The 15,878-nt window shown below is 51.0% G+C and overlaps 1 protein-coding gene across 1 annotated transcript in view; it reads left to right on the forward strand.

Moving 5' to 3' along the window:
* Window positions 1-15,878, forward strand: part of PAPPA (pappalysin 1) — a gene marked incomplete at its 5' end in the record, with an annotated part of 230,832 nt that overhangs the window by 186,486 nt on the left and 28,468 nt on the right. The window contains 3 exons of the mRNA XM_079113401.1: window positions 1,719-1,929; window positions 2,586-2,757; window positions 10,982-11,129. Coding sequence (XP_078969527.1) covers window positions 1,719-1,929; window positions 2,586-2,757; window positions 10,982-11,129 — 531 coding nt within the window. The remainder of the gene's footprint in view (window positions 1-1,718; window positions 1,930-2,585; window positions 2,758-10,981; window positions 11,130-15,878) is intronic.

Raw genomic sequence — 15,878 nt, forward strand, 5'->3', positions numbered from 1 at the left:
ACAGTTTATCAGTGTAGTGGGTTTTTGTGGGTTTTACTTGAATTGTCTTCTCCTGATGAGATGAATCACACAGGAAAGGGAGAAAACAGAAGAAAATGAATGTTGCTGGGAAAAGCAGAGGAGCCAAATTGCAAATCACTCGCCCCTTTTTCTTCCTTTTTCTGCTGTTTTGCTCCATAGTCCTTGCCACCTGCTAGTGCACTAAGTAATCTATTTGGTAGTATGATTAACTTTATTGCTTCCTGTCCCACTAGATTGTAAGCTCCAAGAAGACAGGGTTATTTTTATTTGTTTTATTTTGTTGAAGTCACTGCTTTGTCCCCAGCTTACAAAAGCATCTAGCAGATAGCCAACACCAAAAAGATGCTTGTTGAACGAAGGAAGGATTTTGTGCAACTCACATGGTCTTTCAAACCTGCTAAGGAAGGTGAAAGCTCAAGGAGAAGGGCAAGAGGGAGGAAGTGAAGGAAGAAGGACATGGGCAGTACTCCTTATGACTGCCACTGCATTTGATCTCCTCCACTTCAGACAGACGGGAGCAACTGTTTCCTCGCCATGGATAGGAAAGGTGAAGTTGCCTTTCCCAGAATGGGAGATAAGGGCTCTGCTGAGCCTATATAGCCAACTTCCCATTAAAAACAACCGTCCCTCTGGTCAGACAAAATTAGTTTTGAACCTGAGTTTTGTCTTTTTCTGTAGATGTTGTAAGATGAGCTGTAAGTCAAGTCACCTTGTTCTCTGAGTTTCCATTTCCAAATGAGAATTGTCATACTAAGCACACTGTTGATTATGAGAGTAAATAAGAATGCATCTGAGAATCATTCAATACATAGTAACTGCTCAATAAATGTCAGTTTCCTCCCTATCACTCCACCCCTCCATCCTTCAAATCCCAGAGCCTCCCCCAGGCTTCCAGCCCTGCTTGTCAACACCATGCGGCAATAGCCAGGAAGGGGTGGGTTCCGTGGGGCGCCGTGTTTCGGGTCCTCCTCTGATTGTCCAGGGAGTCTCGGGCAGGCCGTGCTTTGATAATACATGAGCTGGCAGTGAGGAGCCTCGCTGCTGTGTGTATTACTTCTCTTTGCAAAGTCCCCCGTCAGGCCGGCATCCTGGTGGCAATCAGCACTCTGTCCAAGCTGGCACAGGCCGAGAGGAACTGCTGCTTGCTCAGCTGCTTTGGCAGAGCTTCACTGAGCACTGGGGCCTGACGGAAAGTCAAACCTCCTGATAACACAATGCTGTCACTTCCAGGCACCAGCGGGCCAGGACTGATGGGGGGGCCCAGGCCCCAGGGGACTGGTACTTAGGGCTGCACAGCACACTGATAGCAGATCTTGGAGTAGCTTCTGATAGGAGTGCACGCTGCCAGCTGTTAGAAAGCAAGTCCTTCATCTCTGGGCAAGGATGCCCAAGGAAGACAGGTGAAGGATTGTGAAATCCCTCTTTCTAGTGCAGCGAGAGAGGTGCAGAATCAGGACTCGGAAGCCTTGGAGTTTAGTTCACCACATGCACAGGGTCGTTATCTCCCCAGCTCGAGCCTCCTCTTCTTCATGGTGGCTCTCTCGAGCTCCTTTAGGTCCTCCAGTACAAGTGGAAGGGACTAGAATTCCACATCAGGGCTCCTCTGGGTCGCCAAGCTGGCTTAAGTCCAGGCAGTCGGAGCATTCGCTCAGCTGTCGGGGATTCCTCTCCGTTACCTCTGCCTCTCTGTGCTCCAGGCAACAACAGCTTCCTGACCTGTATGGAGGATGGGCTGTGGTCCTTCCCAGAGGCCCTGTGCGAGCTCATGTGCCTGGCTCCGCCCCCGGTGCCCAATGCAGACCTCCAGACGGCTCGGTGCCGGGAGAACAAGCACAAAGTGGGCTCCTTCTGCAAGTATAAGTGTAAACCTGGGTACCACGTGCCTGGCTCCTCTCGGAAGTCAAAGAAGTAAGTGGGCCTGGGAAATTCCCCATGGGATTCAGGGAGAGGCAGAGGCAGACCTGGCTGCCCGATTGGAGGGACACACTCATTGCTCTGCGGGAGGCAGGACCCACCCACCAGTCATGCCCCTGTGTGCTGAGGGAAGCACACAGACTATTAGGTTTGGGTAGAACAGAAGTAAGTTATTCCGGCCTGGCTGCAGCATGGCTAAGTGGTCTCAGACAAGTGCCTTCCCTTCTCCGGCCTTCCATTTCTCAGCAGCAAGATGAAGATGGTTGTACTAGTTACCATGTAGGGAGGTTGTGAGGAATCAAGGAGGATGTGTGCCAAGTGCTTACAGAGTGCCTTGCACATAGTAGCTGGTCAATAAGTAGTGGGTGTGGGTATCATTGCCAGCACCCACAAAAACACTTGGGGAGGAAAGGGCTTGTGGGACTAGAGTTTATCTCAACCCAGCTGAGAAAGCCTGACCTTCCTGCCTCCTCTGGTGAAGGACTTCTGTGAATGGTCTTTCCTTAATCCTTGTACATGCCCCACCACCCAACGGGACAGGCAGGGAATCAAGAATAGGAAGAGGAGGGGAGGCCCCCGCTGGAGTTGGGGAGGGTGTGAACTAGCCACCTGGTCCTCACGATGTCTCGTCTTTCATCTCTTTCTTGAAGACGGGCCTTCAAGACTCAGTGTACCCAGGATGGCAGCTGGCAGGAGGGAGCTTGCGTGCCTGTGACCTGCGACCCACCTCCGCCCAAGTTCCACGGGCTCTACCAGTGTACCAAGGGCTTCCAGTTCAACAGCGAGTGCAGGATCAAGTGCGAAGACAGCGACACTTCGCAGGTGAGCCGCCGGGACTGGGGTCCGCACCGCCGTCTCTCCTCTCCAAAGGTCAGCCTGGACCTCAGCCGCACCTTCTCTGGCCCCCTGCACAGGCCCATCCTGAGAACACAGAGCCACCATCGTAGGCGTCCACAGACTGGGCTCCGGCTTCCTTGGTCATCTCCCCGAGCTTCATTTCTCACCCTCCGACACTGTTTTTTTTTTTTTTTGCTCGAAGATTCTTAGCATGAAAAGTTGTTTAGAGTCAGAGGAGCCTGGTATGGAATCCCAGAGTCTGAAACCGAGGAGTGAAGTCTCTCTAACAGGAGAGACCAGGGCCATCCTTGTGATGACCAGTTGCCTAGCGCCATGACTTCCTACATCTGTCCCTAGGGAATTTATAGTCACCAGAGCACCACTGTCTGTGGACATCTGTTGTCTCCTGAAGCACAGAGGGAAGGGACAAATGGTGGCCGGCAGTGCTGATTGTGAATACTGGGGGCAGGGCGGGGCAGAGGGCAGTTTCCTTGTGGCCAGGTTCCTCTGCTCTCTTCTGGTCCTTAGTACTTAGTCTGAGCCTCCACATCCCAGGAGCTGCCTGACCACCATCTTTGACTCCTTCTCCCTCTCCATCATCCAGGCGATTTCCAAACCTTGTCCATTGTCCCTCCAGAGCATCTCTCAAAGCTCTTCGGTCCTGAACACCACCACCCTAACCTGGTCCACCATCGCCTCTTTCTGGGGCCGCCATAAGCTTCTTGTTCATTTTCCTTCTGATGATGACATCACCCTGCTTACAGCCCTTCAGGAGCCAAGCCCTCTGTCCTTGAGGACAAAGTCCCAACTCCTTGGGCAGCGCTGCAGACCCTTCCCATCCCCGGTAGGACAATCTCCCCTCCCTCCTCTGCGGCCTCTGCCTTAACCAGATCTCTGGCCCCTTCCAACTATGCCTCCCCCTATCTCCATGCTTCATCCCAGGCCCCCTTCTTCCCTGAACACTTTCTCAGCATCAACTTCTGTGGGGGGGCTCAAGGCCCTTCCTCAAGGGTTCCCCTTCACAGCACTGGCCACAGGACATTGTCACCATCTGCTTTCATTTCTCTTTCCCACACCAGTCTGTGAAATCTCCCCCCTGCCCCTTTAACTTCCCAGTGCCTTCAGCACTTAGGACAGCGCCAGGCACCTAGTAGGTACCCAGGAAATGACAGTTGAAATAAGGTCACTAGACAGGGATGAAGTAAACATGAAAGCCATCTCCTTATATGTGAGTAAACCAGAACTCAGAGAGGGTGACTCAACACCCAGGATAGCACACTAAGGCAAAACCCAGTTGCCCCCAGTGAGCCGGGGTTCAGCAGGCAGCACCCGAAGAACCTTGGCAGCACATGCTCCTGGGCTTGGGTGCTGGCTTGTGCGAGCTGGTGCACACGACGGGGAGCCTCCCGTCCTTGCCGACCAGAGCAGCAGGAACCAGAGCCGGAGCAAGCGGAGGCCAGAGGCTACCAGGGCCTCTCGCAGGCCGGGCAGCTTCCCTCCAGCACCCTCCATAAATCCGTTGCTAACAGTTACCCAAACTGCTGAGTCAAATCATAGTCTGGCCGTGGTCATGTTATCAAACTGAAACTCAGTCTGCCTGGGGCCTGCCAAGTAACTTTCATGGCCAGTTTGTATTTAAAGGAGAGGAAAATGTAAATTTATCAGGCGGCCGTGTTTGGCAGTGGGTGGGGAGGCAGGAGGCGGAGCAGGGGGTTGCTTGTCGGCTCGGAGGGTGAGGGCAGCCCTGCCAAACGGGCTCCTGACATGATGGACGTTTCTCGTTTGTACTGAAGATGAATTTCCTCTACCCTCAGACCAGAGGCCCGAGAGCCAAAGCCAGTGTTCACCTCAGATCCCCTCTCGCTGGCTGTAAAGCAGCAGAAACGTATGGCCCAGAGCATCCCAAATCCAACAGCTTGTAAAGCGCAGAAACTCCGAGCTTTCCAAACAAGTTCCAGATCCTGGCAGGAAAGGCCGGGGGCTACTCTAGGGGAAGATCCTCACACTCCCTCAGACGGCCACTAAAAGCAAATTGATAAATAAAACCTCCATTTATTCTGTGGGAGCCAGGAGGATGCTGAATCTGGAACCTGAGTTCGAATCCCAGCCTCGCCACTAACTGGCTGAGGGCCAGTGACTTAACTCTGTAGGCTTCGGTTTCCTTGAGCGCATGACTGCCTACTTCACAGCATCCTTGGGAGGATTAAATGAGGAAGCGGAGGTAGGATATGGCTAGGGGGATCCTTGGATTTGTGCTATGCACAACCTGCAACACCGTCTGTGTCAGTCCCTGGGAAGACACAGATGAGCTCACCTGCCTTTGAGGTCATTCTGGAGCAGATAATCCCTGATGTGAGAAACAAAAGCAAGATTGACACCTAGCCCCCTGCTGGCTGACTCCCGAAAGTCAGAGACAGGGGCACTTATCCTAGGAGAGGCCAAATGTGCTGTGGGAGACCTGTCTGAGCATGGCAAAACCTGGTCTCTTGCCCGAATAAACCTGTAGAATAAATGGTCCACTACTCCCTCTAGACCAGCCCTGCCCAGTAGAACTTTCTGCTGTGGTCCAGCTGCGGCATATCACTTGTCCCCAGGTGGCTTCTGAGCAGTGGACACATGCTTACTGTGACTGAGCAACTTAATATTAAATTACATGTAATTTTAAGCTGTTCAGATTTAAATGTAAAAAGCTACACCTATACTGAGGATATCGTACTGTTCAGCTCCAGCCTTTGTATGTTCTTGTCCCTTTAAATCAAGACAGAGAACCTTAGCAATAACTATTTTTTTAGTGTTCTATGGGTGCCAAGCCACAGTTGCAGAGTCTCTTTTTTTTTAAGTGAATGGCATTATATAGATATACATTTATATATATATATATATTTTATATTTATATAATGTTCTGATTATCATTCAGTTTTGTTATTTTTTTTTAATTTTTACAGACTGCATTTTGATTCATTGTGCACATAGGGGGTACATCATTTTGTTTATATGGTTGTGCACAATGTAGATTAATACCATTCGTGTAATCATACATGTCCATAGGGTAATGATGTCAGTCTCATTCCACCATTTTTCATACCCTCTCCCTCTTATTTACCTCTCCGTAATCTAAAGTTCCTCCATTCTTCTCTCACCCCTCCCCCTCCCACTCCCTCATCATCTACTTATCAGGGAGAACATTTGGCCTTTGGTTTTTGGGGATTGGCTTATTTCACTTGGCATGATATTCTCCAATTCCATCCATTGATCTGCAAATGCCATAATATTCTTCTTCTTTATGGCTGAATAATATTCCATTGTGTATATATACCACAGTTTCTTTATCCATTTATCTGTTGAAGGGCATCTAGGTTGGTTCCACAATCTAGCTATTGTCAATGGAACTGCTATGAACATTGATGTGGCTACGTTACTGTAGTTTGCTGATTTTAAGTCCTTTGGGTATAAACTGAGGAGTGGGATAACTGAGTGGTTATTTTGATATTTCCTGATGAACTTGAAAAAGAAACAGTACCTTCATTTTACAGATGTGGAGAGAGAGTCTGAGGAGGCTTACTTCTTCCCCACAGTTCTAAGATAATATGTGGTGTTCCACTCCAGAGTCCTAATCCCTTTGTTCCCAAGCACTTAGGGCAGCTGGTGGCAGAGGGCAGGGATTCCCTCCCCAGGCAGTATGGACAAAGGCTGATTGTCTCAGGGTTTAATCCAGCTCCCAGGCTCCTGGGTCTGAGGTGATAACTCAGACCAAACTCTGAGTAAGAAGCTCTGAGGGGTTTTGCAGGTGACTAGGGGAGCGTCCAGCCCTGAGATGGGACAGGGCCTCTGGGAGAGGCATGCAGTGGGAGAGGACACAGGCCAACAGAGCCTTGTGGACCAAGCAGGACACTTGGTGATGGGTTTTAGCAACTCAGCACTGGCAGAAAAGGAAGGTGGAAGCAGGATCCACAGCACACCCAGTTCCTTGCAAGGACCAGAGAGTGGCCACACAGAGCTGGCCCCTGCCTTAATGGACTCTCCCCTGGGCACAGGGTGGTTCTCATGGGTACAGTGTCCTGGCAAGTACATCTTATTTCAGGGTTGTTAAATGTGTGCCCACATACCAAGTGCTGCCTAGAGGAAGTTGGAAAAAATCAGAGCCATGTGTCCTCAGAGTTCAGCTGGCCCCATGGCCACCCCAGAAGGGGAGACTGAAGCCCAGAGAGGAGCGGGGTCTTAGCCCGAGTCACACAAGTTACTGGCAGAGTCGGGCCTTAAGCTAGATCTCCGTGCCAAACACTCTCTCTGCCCATCTTGACTCCTGGGGCTACCCGTCGCTCCTGGACTTACGGGGGGACTCAAGGTGGGTGTGAGGTGACGGGGAGTAGAGGGAAATGACTGAAGAACAGTCATTTGGTGAGCTGGCACTTAGTGAGCACACACCCTGGGCCAGTCGCTGGCTTCAGTAAGGCCCCGTGCACGGCATCCGCGCTGCGTGCTGCTCTCTGGCTCCCATGTCACTGCGGTTATTTTACTGATTTTTATTTAATTCAGCAGAAGCAGCCTCATTCGCCTTCTGCTCTCCTTCGCCCTCCATGGTAGTAGAGACTCAGAGGCTGACACCATGCATGCGCCACCCCTGGACCCAATTGCCTCCTCTTTCTGGTGCCTGCGGTTTCTAAACCACTGTGCTGCTTGACCTGGTTCTGCAGTTCCCTTCAAGAGAGCCTTGGCTGACACTGAGCCCAGGGCGCACAGTGGGCTTCAAGCGCATCACAGACTGACCCCTCAGTCCTCACGACGACTCCATGTCCTTTGAACAGTCCAGGAAATTGAGGGACAGAGAAGTTAAGGAGCTTGCCGGAGTTGACACAGCTAGGAAGTTGCAGAGCTGGTTTTGAACCGAGGCAGTGACGGCCATGTTCTTAACCACTCCACGCGCATGATTCAAAAGCTCACCTTCTTCACTTTGTGTCTGAGCCTCAGTTTTCAAATCTGTAGAAAGGAAATGGTTTCTCTCCTACTAGATGGTTGGAATGATTTTGCGAGCATTAGGCATGTAAGAGGTACTCAATAATAGAATCCTTAAAGGCCTTTCACTCTCTGGATCTGAGTGGCTAAAGATGGGGGCACCAAGAACATCCAGCATGGCTTTTACAGACAGGTGCATGGACACAGAGGCAAACTGTCTTCATGAAGAGTGCTCAGGGCTCTCGTGAGATTCTACTTTAGCATGCAGAACTGTGTGTTTGGTTCAGTCCCCTGACAGCACCCCAACAGTGGTTTCTGCTCTTCCCAGATCAGATCCTCAACATCACCAAATCCTCTGTGGCCAAATTCAACTCAGTCAGTGATCAGCAAAAATCTGCTGTATAGCAGGTGGTGGGCAAGTGCTTAGCACCCCTAGATGTAGTCCTGAGGAAGGGTCTGAACACCGAGAGGCTCCAGGGCATCTGTGTGTAGAACACACAGCATAGGCAGAGGTGGGGAGGGGGGAAGCAAGAGAGGTGGGAGGAGAGACACAGCCTGACTGTCGGGAGGACATGAGCTTAGCAGGAGGCAGGGCTACAGTGTCCTCCAGGTTCCTCTGTGGAAGTCCCGAGTGCCGAGCACCCTATTCTAAAGGCTAAGGTGTTAGCAGAGGGCCACTGTGTTTTTCTAAGGCAGCTTTAACAGCAAAAAGTACCAGATGAGGCAGATACACAGAGAGAGAGAGATCGGAGGCAATAAGACCAGTGCTTTCTGCCCGCACCGTCTATGGCGAGGGCTCCCATTTGCATCTCCCTGAGCAGATTCCAGCTAGTTCCAATATAGTCTCTGCTTCAAGTTCTGCTCTCCGGCCAGCTCTGGCCCATGTAGTGCTGAGGTCTGCAGCCCTACAGGGGCTGGAGGCCAAATGCATCATAGGCCCAGGCCAAGGCTCCAGGAAATTGGGGTCAGTTTCCTACTCCCTTGAGAGCCCAGCAGAGTCATGGGGCCTGGAGCCTGGGGCTCTGAGAGGGAGAGTTGGGTTCTCTGTGAAGCTGCATAAATTTGCCACAAGCCCACACAGAACCACTCAGAGTAACTCCACAGTTTCCCCACAGCTACGTGCTTGGGATAGGCCATCTGCTCCTATGACCAGAGGGGCTTCCACTACAATTGCACCCTCCTCCTGCTGGCCAGTATAGACCTAGAGAGGAGGCCCCCTTTCTCTTCTGAATCCTGTCTCCTTGCAGCTGCTTTCTCAGACAGGGAAACTGCAGCCCACATCAGCCCTTTCAAAGAGTTTATTCATTTTCTCATGTGCTCACTCTGCATTTATTTCCTCGCTTATTCATTTACTCACTCATGCATTTATTTAATCAATTATGTATTCACTTATTTTCTTGTTTATTAGAAAAATAATACATTCCATCACTCGCCACCAGTTCACCCCATCTTTGGTTGAACAGCCAGTTCTGGAATGAACAGAATATCTGTTGAGTGATACATGAATGGACTGAGTGGCCAGGCATTGTAGAAGCCCTGAGGACACAGGGCCAAATGGGGTACCATCCCTGACTTTGAGGGGCTCCTTAGCTAATTGGGGGAACTATACTAAACAAAGAGATGAGACTGGGTCGGAGACATTGAGATAGTGCACACTGCAGAATTGGGGTGGAGTTAGGACAGAAAGGGTCACCTCAGATAAGGTATTTGCCAGGTGGACAGGGAGTTGGGGGCACAGAGGAGCTAAAAGCACACACACACACACACACACACACACACACACACACACACACACAATAATGGAAAGCACAATCCATGGGCCTTCTGGACTGCAGGTAACTGAAACCAACCTCTGACCTCCCGGGCTGGAGGTGCTGAGGAGGGCAGCAGGCAGAAGTGAAGGGGTAGGGCCCAGGAGGGCAGAGCAGGAGTCTGAATGAAAATTTGAGGTTACCATGTTGAGTTTCTCGCCTTTTTATAGGAGAGGGAGAACTTGTGCAGCTTGTTCTGAGACCTTTTATGAGAAAGACCCCATCCATTCCCCTCCATTTCCTTGGGGAGAGTCAGAACTGCTGACTCCAGAGCCCACACCTCATCTGCTTTCTTTGCTCCCCTGAATCACAGACCCCCAACGACACCAGCCTCTGCTGTGCCCACTCTACTTCCTAGCATTCCCACACGCCCATCTTCCAGAATGTCCTTCGGTTCCTTTTCTGCCTGGATTCTTCCCATTCTTCTCCATCTACCACCTCCTCTAAGAGGCCTTCCCTGGTTGTACACTCATCACCAGTTACCCTTCCCCAAGTGCTCACGGCCCTGGGGGCCCTCTTTGTCACTGAGCACAGTCACACTGACGCAGCTGCCTGTTCCCATGCCTGCCTCTCCCACCAGCTTCCTGGGCAGGTACTGGTTCTCTATTTTTTTACCCCATGGAACTGGACAGAGAGTGGACACTGAGAAATAGTCCTTGAATTTGGTGGCAGTTCTCAGACACCTGCAAAGAAAGAACTGCCTGTTGGAATCTTGGAGGTTGGAAGGGGCTTGAAGGAGGGCCTGGGCCTTCAAGCTGCATTTGCCTAATATTTTGTAGGAGACTGAGAAACAAACATAGCCTATTTTTAAAAATTGGGAGGGGGTCACAACTCGGAGTAGCCCCACACCATTCTTTTGGTGCCCTTACTGTTGGAAGTGAAGGAGAGGAGAAAATACGGGCAGGGCGGGAAGGAGGAAGGCCGTGGAAGAGAAAGCTTCTCAGCTGGCCGGGTGACACTGAGCACAAGACAGAGCCCTGACATAGGATGCTTTCTCAAAGACTGAGAGAAAGTGAGCTTTGGTGTAAATCAGCCAAGACACACTCTCTTACTGGCTCAATAAGTAGGGAAACTAATGGGCTCCTACCATCTCAATTTTTTTTTAGAAAAAAAGATAACGATAATAAATAGCACAAATCCAGGCATAATTCTTTGATTGAAATTTCCAAAAGACCACTATGCTTCAATTTTAGGAAACCTGGAGTTACATTGTCTAGAAAGCTTGGTGCAAGTTTCCTCCTGTTTAGAGTCCTCAGTTTCCTCATCTTTTCAATGGAGATACTCACAGTCTCTGTCTTTCACAATGACTGAGCATAAGCCATTGTTAAGAAATCATTTTGGAACACTTTTCAGACCTGTGGGAAATGAGATTTTGCTTCTTTGTATTCTGAGAGGCTTGTCGTGTTGGTGGTTGGGGTCCCTGACTTTGTATCTGTGCTGTTCAGGGACGTGGGAGTAACATCATCCACTGCCGGAAAGATGGCACCTGGAGCGGCTCCTTCCACCTCTGCCAGGAGATGCAAGGCCAGTGCTCAGCCCCGAACCAGCTCAACAGCAACCTCAAACTACAATGCCCTGACGGCTATGCCATAGGTATGACGGGCCCACGCGGGGAGCAGCAGCAAGGCTGGGTCCTCCCCGGAGCCAGGGACAGGTGCCTGGGTGGGCCACTGAGCAGCTCTCCATGTGAGACCCTCCTGGACAGCAGGGAATGAGACTAGACCCTGACCTTCCAAAAGGGGGTCAGAGAAGGAAAGGTGGGCAGATGCGCAGAGTCAACAGCAGAGAAATGCTGCTGAAGGCCAAGGGGATTTCCAGAGGTAGGGATGCCTACCTGACCCAGGGATTCGTCAGGTAACAAATAGCGTTCCAGCGAGAAGAAACTATGTGACCAAGGAACAGGAGACAGGAGAGTGTGCATGATGTCTAGGGAAGTCAGAGGAAGCCCATGAGCCTGCTTGTATTGTCACTCTTAAAATTTGTATCATACTAAATGTCCCTGAGCACCTGCCATGAGTCAGGCCCTGGGGCAAGCACTGAAAGGGCATCATTTCCGTCCCTCTCAATAACTTAACAGATGAGACAGTTGAATCTGGAGAGGCAATGAAACGTGTCCTCAAATCCTGCATCCTGGCCTACTCAAAGCTTGGCTCCTTTCCATGACATCTGCGATGGTTCCAAGGGAGGAGCCCAGCATTTTCAAATCGCTGTTTTGCAGTGACAGGTCAGCTTGAAAATGCACAGTGAGTGAGGAATAAACCTGGGAACCGATACCAGGAGTTGCCTGGTTGAAGCCAGGAGTTCAGACAGATGCATCAATCACCAGCTCCACGACTTTCCCCAGAACTCGGAGCCCATGGAGTCTGCCCTCATCCCAGGGCAGTGGCGCTGACCCCTTGATGTGATTCCCTAATTGACCATGATGAAGAGCCCAGGGAATTGAACGTCTTTTCTCAGGGCCAGGGTGATTTAAGGGGAAGTTGCCAGAGCTCTCTGGTGCAGGTTATCTGAGTGAGGACAGAGCCAACATCTTCCTTAACTGGCATGCTGAGAGTTGTCGCTGCATGCCAGGAATCAAGGCCGATGGTTGGAGAGTGGAGAGTCTTAGGGACTGTCCACCTCCTCAGGTGGCAGAAGCTCTTCATCTAAACTTAGGGTAGGAACCAGCATTCCTGTGATGCTTGTTCTACAAGCATCAGAGAACACCAAAGCACATGGCGGCCACTCTTTCTGATGGTTCAGAAGGAACTTTCAGATCTTGCAGAGCCTGTTAATCCACATGACCCTGACCAAGAGGGTTGTGGAGAGATGGGATCTTGCAGGGCCAGCCAAGATAGACATTGTAGTCTGGGGCAACAGGTGCTCCCATGGTGAGCAACACTGGCTGCTGCATTCACATGGGTCTGTGAGACACTGGACTTGCATGTCCATGATGGGGTCCCTGCTCCCAGTGCAAGGGAAGGCTCATGCTTGTGACTGACGTTAAGCAACCCTGTGAGAAAAGTTCCAATGAATAATGTTTATTTTTAAAAAAAACTAGAGAAGTAGATTTGCTGTGTGTCTGTACTCATGGACACAGTCAGATACATTCACACACACACACACACACACACACACACACACCCGCAGAAGACTTTGTAACCAAATGAAGCATCAAACCCACATCAAATGGTAAGTTCATGCCTCATACCTACACATCATCCAAATACCACACAATTGTTTCAACCGCCCACACACACAACTGGTGTATGAACCTGCATATAGCACACACACCTGCAATACACAAGTACACATGCTTCAGGGTCATAAACACATTGTAGGCCCCCAAATATATCAAACACACAAAGCTGCACAGAAGTCAAGCAGAGCTCACACACACATTTACACAAATAGATCACACAGCCACATGTGCACATACCATATGCACATGTCATGACCACAGGCAATTGAACTCCAAGGCCTGGCTCTCAGCTCTCCCTCAGAACAGTCTAGAGAGAGAGGAAGGGGTGTGTGTCATGGCAGTATTCCTTTACCCCCTGAGCTTTTTCAAGGTCAGAGCAGAAAGAAAGGAATCTGTATGACATTGGAAACTGAATGGCCTTCCCCAGAACCCAAGGAACCCTAGATACCCATCCTGTGAATCTGGTCTCCAGGATGGGTGACAGGTGGGCAGAGACCCAAGGGCAGAGAGAGATAAGAGAACTCAGGGAACAGTGAGAAAGGAGGAAAGCATGTTTCTCTCTGCCTTTTCTGGACTCCCCACAAAGCCCCTGTCCAGCCCCCAGGCTGAGCCCTGCCTGGGGAGAGCCCAGCTCCCTAGGAACATTGTTTTAATCGGAGGCCTCATAAGCCAGTGAAGTCCACGCGGGGTGAGGGCTGGGCTGGAGGGCCCGGTTTGGAGTCACCCAGCCCAACCTGGCTCCCTCTGGTCCCTTCCGAGCAGCCTGGGAGGCTTGTGTGGCCGATAAAGAGCCTGCAGAAGGTTGCTGCCACCTCCGCTGCTGCCACCCGCCTGCCACCTCCCTGCGCCGCCTCCCGGGAAGGGGAGGGGGGCTTGGTGAGATCACCACTCTGTAACGATGCCAATTACGGCTCATATATCACAACACGGCAGCCTGGTCCTGCAGCCCAGGAGCCACGGCTTGGGGGAGGGGAGCAGAGAGAAAGGAAGGCAGGAAGGCCAACCGCCACAGAGGCCAGCCGGGGGCCCCTGTTTGGACCCCGTCTCCCCCTCTTCCTCCCTCTTGGGATAAGACAGCCTTTGAGGATTGAGAGCTGCATCTCAGAGGAAGCATTCCCCACAAAAATCTTATCACCGCAGCCTTGTCTCAACTTCGCTTCCCAAAAATCTCCTTTCAAACTGGCCTGGTGACGAACGCACACCTCTGAGTCTCCCCGGCTCTCCCTTTTCCCTCTGCTTCTGCCCGCCCCATTTTTCCCTCTCCTCTGCCCTTCCCCACTCTGCACTCTTCCACTGAGCCTCCCTCACTCTTCTCTCTGCGTGGCCACTCCTTGTCCATCCAGAGCCTCAGGCTCTGTAACCTGCCCAAGGGGTATGATGACACCTGTGACCCAGGGCTGGAGCTGCTGGGGCCTGAAGTGACTTAGGAAAACCACCTGGCAAGGCCAGGTGTCTAAATGTATGTGTTCTAAACACTGTTCTGGACATCTCACCCCAACTGTGTCCCTTCTTTAGCCCTTGTAAGCTTCTTAGCCTGAAGACGGTGGTAAGACGGTGAAAGGCAGGGCCGTGGAGGGACTATGTACATATATGCATATGAGCGTGTGGGCATTACCTGTGCGTGGTTGTGCCCACATGCACACATTATGTATATGTGGGAGGAGGTGTTTAGAATGGCTAATAAAATAGGACATTTAAAGAAAACAGTTGGCCTACTGCTAGTGACTGTTCAGTGTTCCGAGGGTGGTTTTGGCACCAGGCACTCCTCAGTCTCTGGTCAGATTCTAACAGGGCAGTTCTTGCCCACATGGATACCTACCTTTTTGGAGTCCTGGGGATATTCAGTGGGATAGACTTTATTTTCAGGAGACCACAGAATGTGTGAGGTCCGGGTGGAGAAAGAATGAGCCAAGTCATGGTCAACCTGCCAACCCACAACCTGAAGGTCAACCGCCTTCTCCCAGAAGTCCCTGGACCAGGCTCTTCTGTGTACTAAACCTGTCCCTGTTAATCATCTTCCTACCATTGACTCATTACCTGATTCATTTTCTGTTTCTTTATCTGTTTAGTCCATCATTTACCCACTCACACATCCATGTATGCCCTCACTTCCTCCTTCATAAGTTACCTAAATACCTGCCCATCGCCCCTCCATCCATTCTTTCATGCATTTCCTCCTCCACTCGTGACTCACTCACTCATTCAGTCTTTCACTCATTTCAGGCTCTGAGCAGAGAATGGGGAACACAGACAGTGCTGACCCCATGGAGTCACAATCAGGAAAGAAAACTATTGATACAATTGTTGAACCAACAAGAAGTGTCAATGTGATAAATGCTATGATGGATGCCTCTAAGGGTTGTCCTGTCAAGAAGCCGTGGGGTCCTCTCTGGGCAAGTGGTACTCGTGTGCTGACGTCTAGAGGAGGATCATGAGTAACGTGCAAGTTGAGGAGGAATGGGAGGGGTCCAGAAGACCCAGGAAAGGGCAGGGACGAAACTCAGTGGAAATGGAAATGTGGGGGCTGTGGAGCTGGGTCGCATTATGTCCTCATCTCCCACTTGGCAGATGCCCAGGGTTTCAGGTACTAGGCAAGACTCTGAGATAAATCAACCTCACCCCTGCCCTCCTAGGCAACACTCCACCTGAGCAGATGGGGCAGAGGGGGAAGGTGAGGCTCATCAGTGCCCCACAGAGTGATCAAATGCAGTAGTCATTGAGAAGATGCAGAAATCGGGGTAGACATCTCGGGGCGGTTGAACTAGGCCTTAAAGACCTGATAGGGTTTGGTCACAGGAACGCAGTCTTGGGGGATATTTGAAGAGATGGGATGAATAGGAATGGAAACAGAGGTAGGGAATATGGGGCTCAGATGGGAGCCCAAGTGTAGTTCAGTGCCATTGGACCAACTGAGTCAAGAAGGAGGTTAAGGGAAAAAAGGTGAACCAGATCAGGAGAGGCACTGACGGGCAGGCAGAGTGGACTGGACTTCATCCTGGATGTGGGCAACACTGGACAGGTTTCCGAGCAGAGGAGGATCATGACCCAGCTAGGCTCAGGGCCAAGGAAATAGCAGCTTCCAGCTGGACCAGGGACAAGTGGATGGAGTCCGGGAGACCAGAGATGGCCCTGCCAAGGGAGTCCACTGCTTTCCACTGCCC

The sequence above is a fragment of the Sciurus vulgaris genome (assembly GCF_902686455.1).
Source record: "Sciurus vulgaris genome assembly, chromosome: 15".
Classification (NCBI taxonomy): domain Eukaryota; kingdom Metazoa; phylum Chordata; class Mammalia; order Rodentia; family Sciuridae; genus Sciurus; species Sciurus vulgaris.